Source organism: Chaetura pelagica, unplaced genomic scaffold (assembly GCF_000747805.2).
Source record: "Chaetura pelagica isolate M959 unplaced genomic scaffold, ChaPel_1.0 scaffold263, whole genome shotgun sequence".
Lineage (NCBI taxonomy): Eukaryota > Metazoa > Chordata > Aves > Apodiformes > Apodidae > Chaetura > Chaetura pelagica.
The window spans coordinates 732336-742427 of NW_009952797.1; the positions used below are offsets into that span (position 1 = coordinate 732336).

The 10092-nt window shown below is 39.7% G+C and overlaps 1 protein-coding gene across 1 annotated transcript; it reads left to right on the forward strand.

The window, feature by feature from the left end:
- The first annotated feature begins 713 nt into the window (after positions 1-713).
- Positions 714-8526, forward strand: NIPA1 (non imprinted in Prader-Willi/Angelman syndrome 1). Its single transcript, XM_009994832.1, has 5 exons — positions 714-795; positions 1252-1299; positions 5156-5246; positions 6543-6703; positions 8015-8526. Exons 1-5 carry the CDS (start codon positions 714-716, stop codon positions 8524-8526), a joined length of 894 nt encoding a protein of 297 aa, XP_009993134.1.
- The last annotated feature ends 1566 nt before the right edge of the window (positions 8527-10092 follow it).

The window sequence follows — 10092 nt, forward strand, 5'->3', positions numbered from 1 at the left end:
TGTCTTTTTTTTTTTTCCATTGACTTAAGAAAGTGTTGTATAATTAACAAGGAGGCACTTTTCTGTCTTCTCTATTGAATCAATGATATAGTATCTATGCAATTAGTAATCCTTGCTTATTTGGAAACAGCAGTGAGTGACCAATATTTTGCAAAGTTACCTTCCTTGAGTCAATATTTTCTATAATTCGTGCCCCCAACAGTGGTTTTATTCTATATGCAATAACAAAAGTAAAAAAAAAATAATTATGACACCCACTCTAAAGCTGGCCATTTTCATTAGTCATTTTCCATCTCATTTCAATTATATAGTGTGATTTGCAAGTGCTTAATATTTTATATGTCTCCAGAGTTACAGATTACTGTGTTTTTCTTTCATTTGTGATTTCAGGGTGTGTGCAATATTGCCTATTGCTCCAGCAGCTGTTGAGAGAGTATCTTCCCAAATAAATGCAGAACTGAATTGCTAGAAAGAGCAGCAGAATGTAAGAGCAAAGCCTGATGCCAAGGTTGTGCTTGGTGAAGGCCAGGCTTTAGTTTAGTAAGTGGTCATTAGCCTTGATTTCTGTAGGAGGAGAACTTTGGAAATGTGGTGCACAGGCTCCCCTGGCACATCCCAAGGAAAGTGCCTATAATTTGATGAAGAAAATAACAATCCTTGATATTAGGAGACACTAAGAGACCATCCAGAGTTTCTGCTCCTCTCTTTGAAACATGGCCTTACATCCAGAATTCAGAGGCTCCAATCCAGAGCATTTTCTAGTGCTCAAATGCAGGAGGATTGGTCCACACTACAGTACTGACAAAACTGCATGCCAAACCAATTTCTCTGATACAGTTTTGTTGAGGTGATATGAACAAACTATTTGATCCAAATAATGTTTTACTTATATAGGTTTCCCATTCTCCCAGTAGTAGTTCTAATCTGTATGTTTCAGTGGCACCTTCAGAAGCATTTGATGGCATTTTGGGTGCTCTTGTAAGTAATGCCACGTTAGCATTGCATAGCTACTTCAGTGAAAACCAGAAGGTCTGGCTAATATGCTCTTTTAAAGCCCAATTAGGACACCTGAGCCAAATCCAACCACCTTCTCTCGTTTCCCCCCCCCACCCCCCCTCCCCCAGTTGCCTTGAAGAAAAGGGCTAAGATGAAGGTACTTAACAGTTGAGACTGATGAAGTGATTCTATTTCATAGCTCCAGTACTGCAACTTCATGTTGTTCTAATATGTCTTCTATACTTCCTCTTCCAGGTACTTCGTACTTAACAGATATAGTATGGTGGTCTGGCACTATTGCAAGTAAGTATTTTTAAAGGTTTCATTTTTATATTTTTTTTTTAAGGGGAGAATTTGTGGTTGGATGGTGAAATGAGACATCAGGAAACCTGGGTTCTCATCTTGACTCTCATGCTCACTTGTCACAAAATGCCCATCCCTGAGAAATATCCCACCTGTAGTCATCTCCCTCTGTCTGATGGTGTTTGAGGAAGGCAAAGAGCTGGGACAATCCCAAGACAGACATCTTTCCAGATTCCTGAACCATTTGGTACTTACAGCCCTTCAGCAGCCACATGCTACTTTGGGCTCTTGCAGGGTTTGTGCTTCTGGATTGTGCTGGTCCACTCAGTTTTTAATAAAAGTCAAAGCTGAATAAGAAGTTGTTGCTCTGCACAAAAGGGCTCATTGAGCACATGTTATTTTTTTAGCTCAGAAAGCACTTAGCCAGCCTCAATTGAAAAGAAAAAAAAATCCTTTTTGATTTCTAGTTTGACAGATAGAGTTTCAGTTTTGCTTTTAATCTACAAGATTAATGCGAGGCCTTGTGTGGTGCTGATACGAGATCAGTGTAATTGCACTCTTAGTATCTTTGTAAACTCTGCTCAGGCTAAGTTCATTCTCTGATGTGAATCCAGGGCATGTGGAGCAGCTAGCTTTCTCCTCTTGCAGTTCAGTCCTAGTTCTTCTACCCATGAGCTTAAAAACTTGCAGGCTCTAACCCAGCCTTTTGCAAATTACTTGAAAATGTTCTGATGCTGTTTCTATGAAATATATGCATCCATTTCTGGCCCTTGTTTCATGGCAACAAGGTAAGTCTCTGGTTTTGTTTTCAAGATATGCAAAAGGAATGGAAACTGATAGATCCGTTGAAGGACAAAGTTCACAGCAAGTGTAGAAGCCAGCAGAGCTTCCAAGGAGAGTTTTCAGCTAATTTAACCTGAATTTAACTAGTTCTTTGTCACCTTCTTCCTCTGCCAGGCTCAATACTGCCTAAGGAGCAATAAATCTATTCATTAATCACTGCTGTTTATCACTTATGAGGCTCCTGTCTTGGTCTTTGAGCTGAAGGAGTTAAAATAGGAGAATTTATTACACAATTTCATCTTAGTGAATCAGAGAAAACAATTTCATGCTTAAAAGAGTTGGCTGAATTGAATGGAGACAAAATAGCTGAAGGGAATGGTATCTGTTGGCTTTTGTCCAGGAGCTAGGTGCAGGTATTTCTAAACAAAGCCTCAGTAAGTTTGCAAAGGAAGCAAGGGAAGAATTGCTCAAGGATATTATATATTCAGAATTGCAGCAGAGTCACAAGCAGCAATCCCAAGGGCCTGGCAGGCACCTGTGGGATGCAGGGAAAGGCGGTGTTTGGGGAATCAGTGAAATCCCCAGTTAGCTGAGGCATAATTTTCTCAAGCAGGGAATTTGGAGTTTGGATGACTAACAAAACCTGCATGAAATCTGTCAACTTGTTTTCATAGTATTTGTTCAGATGGTGAACAAGCATTTCTGTGTTGGCATGCTGACTCAGCATAACACTGCCTACCCATTCTGGGGCCTTGGGAACCACTGGATTACTGAAGACTTCAAATGAAGGGCTACAGATTCTGCTAAGGGATTGTTTTTTTGCAAGTGTAAAGAGTGATTGCAGCATGTGTAAAGGTATTTCAGTGAGCATTAAACTAATTACTTGGCCGATTAATTAGTTTCAGTGCAGGTTTTGATAGCAGTATAGATGTGGCTGGTTTTTATAGTGGATGCATCTATGTCAGCATTTCATTGCAGATGGAGAATGCACTTGTGAAACAAATCTCCTGTTTGTCTCCACGGACTGGGCTTCCTTCCATGTTTTGGAGAAGTGTTGGAGCTCCTGAACTAGCCTTTAAGATTAAGCTAGGCTGGGAGGTGTACTCTAGGAACATGCCTAATGCACACCAGCTGCAAGCAGACTTTCAATATATAGGAGCAGACTGAAGTTAGTCTGAAGGAAAACCCCTGACATGCATAAAGCAGACATCTTTTGCTGTACAGAGATACTCCCGATTTCCATGCTAATGTAGGTTTGTCAGTGTGCATCAAATTCTCTGTTGCAATACCTTAGGAGATACTGGTACTCCTTTAGCAAGCTTAAAGCTTGGTCTGCCTTCAAGAGCTGAAGCTGTGAATTGACTTAGAGCATTGATGTATCTGGAGAGAAATTTCTATCCAGAGGGTACTGGGTAGGCTGGCAACAAGTTCCTCAACATCAGGGAGATAATAACAGTTGCTGAGATTCTTTTTTTAATTGGCTTTAATTAGTCCTAGTCTGACATTCATGGTGGTAAGAGGCTTACCTAAGAGGTGGTGATACTGAAAACCTCTGCTAAGTTCAGTAGCTGTACAATATGTGAGGCTTGAAGCTTCAGAGACCTATTTGAAGGCTCAGTGTTGGTGCCATCTGTTAGGGTTGTTCCAATAGAAAGTTAAGGCAGCCGACCTACAAAAAGCATAACCTTTTGTCACAGTCACTTAGAAATGTGTGTAACCTGCAGAAACACGGTGTGCTGTTTCCTGCCCTCCCTGCAAGATCTGCCCCAGTGCCTTCAGATGCCCTGAGGATAATGCCAAAGTTTCCCCATATGTCTGCTGGGGAAGAAGCCCAAAGCTGATAGCTGAGTTATTCTGTCCCAGGGGCAGGGCGATTTCAGGAGATGATCACTGACTCTTTTGCTCTAGAAATGCTGCTTAGTAACTTCTCTGGCTTTACTCCTGCACACAGAGAGAAAGCCTCAGTGAATTGAACTAGTGTAATATTGCCACACTCTGCTGTTTTGGAAGCTTGTCTCCTTCATGTTTCCTCTAGGTTACACAGGTCTTCAGCTCTACTGATAATATGATCTAATTTAGTAAATTAATTAATGTTTGCACAGTGTTTTGCAGGTGTAAAGAACAGGATGATGGTAATGATATTTGATAGTTTAGGGCAGTGCCAGCCTGAGGATAAAGGCAGCTTGGATTCTTGAAATGTTTTTAAGCGCTCTTAACATCAACTGGAAATTTGAGCTGTATGTAATTTGTGCTCAATCTCAAGGTTCTTGCCAGTTACCACAGACCCTGTAACTATGCAAGCATCATGTTGACCTATTATAAACTTGCCAGCATTTGCAAAACCATCCAGCTTTTCTTTTTTAACTAAAAACTGGAATGTGTGAACTGTTTATCACAGCTGTGATGTGCAACAGTGTGGTACACCTTGGGATTTGCTTTTATTGGAAAAGAAGAAGTTTGTGAGTCTGTTACTGTGACTTGTCAAGGGTCTGTTCCTTTTACAGTGTCAGGAATTACTTTTGATGTTTTAGAGTGTTGTGAAAAATTGATGTGGTCTACTGTATATTGAAGATATATAGTAGAAAAAGTATTTCATTAGTAGATTCCTCATTACTGTCCTTATTTCCCTTCAAAAAGATGACACTGCTGTTAAGAACTATAACCAAGTACATTTGTGTTCCATGTATCACATTCTAAAGCTGAAATCATGCCTTATTTATACTTTTGGCCCTTCTTGTAAATACTTGAGCGTAATACCTAAATACTGGATTGTAATCCATGAGTGCTTCTAATTCATAGTCTTATTTATATTCAACTAAGAAGAGTTGCAAACGAGATTATTTACTGTGCCCCCTTGGATCTTTTGTGGCAAATATAAATCCTACATTAAAAAAGAATTTTAAACTGCAGAAAAATGCCAGCCATTTTGTTTAAGCCCAAAACTAACAAAGCCAAGCAAATTTGTAACATCTGTTTTCCCGTTAGGACAGTCTTTCCCAAACAGTATTGGGTAAGTTTTCATTACTTCTTTTTACAAAGGGATTTAGAGGCTTATTTCTGGTTCTTTTGCTAGTGGCTCTGGGTCAAATAGGGAATTTCTTGGCCTACACTGCAGTTCCAACTGTGCTAGTGACGCCCTTGGGAGCTCTTGGCGTTCCATTTGGGTAAGAGTTTGCTTTTCTTGTTCTTATTTGAATATTATTACTACTTAATAAAATGTCAGATAGACTTGGTGATCACTGGAGTTCCACTGACAAGTTGTCAGGCTTATATAAGTGTTAATCATGTGTTATAATGTCACCTATTCATGTTTGCCCCAGCAAAGTAGGGGAAGGGGGGGCAGGCAGTGGTGAAGAAAAGGTTCCTGAGCAGCTTTTGCTTTAGCTATCACTGTGATCTGGAACAGATAGACATCTGAGGGTTTTTTTGGTTGGTTGGTTATGTTTTTTTCCCTTTCACTGTGGTTGTTCTGGGCTCTTCTACTTATTCTGTTATTCACAGTTCCCTTACTATGTAGATCTGCCCTTTTGTCTCACATTCTTTCTCTCCCTGGCTATCCACAACCCACGTGTGCTTACTGAGGCTGCTTTTCATTTGGTTGGATTTGGCCCAGTTTCCTGAAGTCAGAGAGTGCCTTGCATATGCACACCCATAGCTTCCTGAATGTTATGTTCATGTGAAGGGAGGGAACAAAAAAGGCAGTGACTGTTGCTAAAAGGAGTTTAATATGCAACTGAATGTTTTGTGAATAGCTAAACTGCAGTGGTGAACCTACTGCAGTGAAAAAGTACAATTCTTTAAAAACAAAGCTGTGTGTTGCATCGAGATTTTTCTGTTGGCTGCTGAATTGTGTGTCTGACTGCACTGCTCATCTACTTCAGAGTGCAGATTGCTTTGTATGTTCTTTAGTTTTATACACCAGGAAGCATGCTGCTGGTGCTCTATTTACCATCTATTCTTTTACCCCGGGCCATGGAGTTTTGTGTATTTCGGTCAGCTACATGTCTGACCTGAGCCCTGTAATCTTTGTAACCAGAGGCCAATTTTATCTCATGACTGCAGAGCACCTATAAAATGAGGCTTTGTGGCAGCTCCCCAAGTAGTTCATGGGTAGATATCTGCCTTGGGTGTCAGATGCTTGGTGTGATGGTTTAGGGTTTTTTTCGGAGACAGTCATGTGTGTGTTTTGGGGGTGTTGTAGCTGCGTTTGTTGTTGTGGGGCTTGGTTTGTTTGTTTTTTCCTAAGCTGAAAATGAAGGATTGAGTAAGATTGAGACTGCTGGATCTTTCCTAAGATAAGTCAGAAATGCTTTTCGAGGATCCACCACCATTTGGTCGAAGATCAACACCAACATTTGATACTATTTCTTAAAGAGGGAAATGCATGTAAGACATCACTGCTGGAACATTATTAACCGGACGAGGTCAAACTTTTTAATTTTCTTGCTCTTTTTTGAAAGGTCTATTTTAGCTTCTTACTTACTGAAAGAAAAGCTGAACATTCTTGGCAAGCTGGGATGTTTGCTGAGCTGCGCTGGGTCTGTTGTTCTCATCATCCATTCCCCTAAGTCTGAGAGTGTAACGACTCAGGCTGAGCTTGAAGAGAAGCTTACGAATCCAGGTACTTTGTTCTTTTATTAACTGATGATGATTTTGTGAGATTGATCAAGAGCACACAGGAGGAAGAGGCTTACCACTGCTGTCAGGTAGGAAAACTGACTTCTGGAGAAACCATGACATGACAGAGGAAAACCAGAACAGCTTTTGTTGTGTGGTAAAACTATTCCTTGCTGTTGTAGGTACTCAGCAGATTTGTTGTTAAATGTGGACAGAAAAGAAAATGTGGATACTTTTGAAAACTTGATCCTGCACAGCAAGCTCAGAACACTTGTAACTTGTAATTTTCTGACATTATTAAAAAGCATATCTTGCTACTTAGAGCTGAAAGGCAAGATTCCAATATCCCAATTTAAGTTGTTTCATACAAAACAAAAAGTACAGTCTTTTGTTCTATAATTTTGCATTTGCTTCTTTGTTTTTTTAATTAAGAGTTTATACTAGAGTACAGTTATATTCCAAGCAGATTTCTTTGCCTAATGAAGATGTGTAGAAATAAGCTGTTGAGATGTATGTTGAAATACTTGCTCTTTCTCACAGAGAATGTAAAGCCCCACACTAGTTCCTGGAGGACACGTTCTAGTGATAACAAGTGCCAGACCCACTTTTGTTTTTCTTGTGTGAGAGCTAAACTGCCAACTGTTGTTATTCCCTTTAACTCCTTTAGGTGAGAGAAGCTCAAGCCTAATAACATCAGCTATCCAAAAAATGTGCAAACAAAGAAAATAAGATAAATACCTGGTCTAAATGTAACATTTCGATCTGACCAAAATGAATTGGAAATATATGTCTTTAAAACTGTAAAGCCTGAAATGTTTTTCACCAGTCTAACCTGTGTACTGATGCTGGAATGTAAATGATGCAGCCTCCCAGTTCCTTAAACTCTCCCTATTCACCTTAATGGCATCTAACTTTATGTTTAAGCTCTGTGCTGGTTCCACACACTGTGCTTTATTGAACTGGTTACGAATGAGGTGTTTTCACTGCCATCTGTCATAGGGGGCTTTAAGGAGTATAATCCTGGTGGAAGAGAGAATTTAAAAAGCCAGCCATCCTAAATGGAGTTCAAATGTGCAACAGTGTCTGTCTTACTGCATGATTATTTGTATTGCACAAAGAGCTTGACAACATCACCAGTTGCAGATGCGCCCATATGATCTCTGAAAGCTCAGTGATTTGGATCTGTATTCAATAGCAATTCTTCATTGTGGTGTATACATCAAGTTCACTGGTATGACATGATTTACCTGCTAAAATCTTGACAAGACCAAGAGTTCTCACCTTGCTATTCTTTTGTTGTCTTTTTGTTTTCCAGTTTTCGTGGGTTATCTCTGCATAGTGCTGCTAATGCTTCTCCTCCTTATCTTCTGGATAGCTCCAGCTCATGGACCTACTAATATCATGGTTTACATCAGTATTTGCTCTCTGTTGGGCAGTTTCACTGTTCCCAGCACAAAAGGCATTGGGCTGGCTGCTCAAGATATCTTTCACAATAACCCCTCAAGTCAAAGGGCTCTGTACCTCTGTTTGGTACTTCTGGCAGTATTAGGATGTAGCATTATCATTCAGTTCAGATACATCAATAAGGCACTGGAATGTTTTGACTCCTCTGTGTTTGGTGCCATCTACTATGTTGTGTTTACCACTCTAGTCCTGCTGGCTTCAGCCATCCTTTTCAGGGAATGGAGTAATGTAGGAGTGGTTGATTTCTTGGGAATGGCTTGTGGATTCACCACAGTGTCTATTGGAATTGTTCTTATACAAGTCTTCAAGGAATTCAACTTCAATATCGGGGATTTAAATAAACCTAACATGAAGACAGATTAAAAAAAAATAGGGGAAACTGGATGGCTCAGGGAAGGATGCAGAGCCTTTCATTTCTAGGTCACTGAATCAAATATGATTCAGGTTGGTAGTTACCCTCTGACGATTTGGTGGCCTACATGAAATGAATGGGAGTCCTCCATCCAGTTTCAAAGGAACAGTTGTCCATGTAACCCCAGTCAACACAATAAAAGACCTTAATTTGAACCACTGATTGAGTCACCATAGAGACTGATGTATTTCCTTACTGGAAAAGGTAATCAATCTGAAAAGATCAGGGGATACTCTGGCAGACGTCTGTGTGCAAGCTTGTCTTGTGGCTTCTGAGGTACCATTTTGGTGGGCAGAGACCATCAGTTCCTAATGCACTCAATCTGACACCTTTTATGAGTGATGTATACCTTAAAAAATGGGGGGAGAAAAGTGAGCGAAACAATTTAATCTCAATATAGCAATGTGTTCACCATCAAAGCTGTGAATTCCAAGACAAATGTTTGTTGACTCCATGGACTGCAGATTTGTCTTTTTTAGTGACTGTCTTGGCAACTTGGACTACCATACAGAGAAGACACTGGGGAGTTTTAAATTGTATTATTTATACAGAGCAGTGGACCATTAAAAAAATCTTTCACTAATTAATTATCAGCTGATGGTAGTGTCCAGGTATGCATTTTTCTTTGTAATTTAGTGCACTAAGACATACCCCATTCATCTGAGAGTTTTTAATTGGGAGCAGACAGAGAGACTGTGAAGGTTGTGGAAATTATGCATAGACTCATAGCCTATATGGTGGCTTATTTGTAAGCAGCTCAGAACTATTTCAGTGCCTTTGTAATCCAAAAACACTGCATAAATGTGAATGTGTCTGTTTCAGATGGCCTGTACTGGTTTAATAATTCAGTTTCACTGTCTATAATATTGGACCGTATTCAAATTCTAAACACATCCAGAAGGAGCCACACATTTTTGGAAGAATTATATAACCTGAACTGAAACCCTTAGATGCCTTGACAGCTTCTAAAAAAAACCATAGTCCTAATGGGAAGAGGTAATCCATGGGAGGAGGCAGTCCAGCAGACCTTGATTCTAGTTAAGTAACTGTGGGAAACCATTTTGTGAACTAGTTAATCAGCAACCACCAAAAAAAGAAAATAAAAGATATTTGAGAGAGAAGAGCATGAGATTTCTCATAGCTCAAAAAAAGGTGGACTGACCCTCATGTAACATGAGAAAGCACAGGCATTCAGAGGGCTGAGTTTCAGAGAGCCAGCAGGGATATACATTCAGATCCAGTAATTTACAGACCTGTGTGAACAGTTCAGCAATAATATTTTGACAAGTAGTAAAAATAGCTTAAGCTATGATTGGGATGATTCTGAACTGTTCACTTTAAGCCATTTAGAGAATATTGAGATGTCAAAGAAAGAAATAGTTAATTTTCATGTTGTACTTATATTTGGTAGTTAAAACATCTTGAGTCAAAAACTTGTAAGGAAAGCTTGAAAAGTTGGTTGGTTGGTAATGTTGGTTACTGTGTAAGTACAAAGGGTCCAGTGGAACTCAGCATCT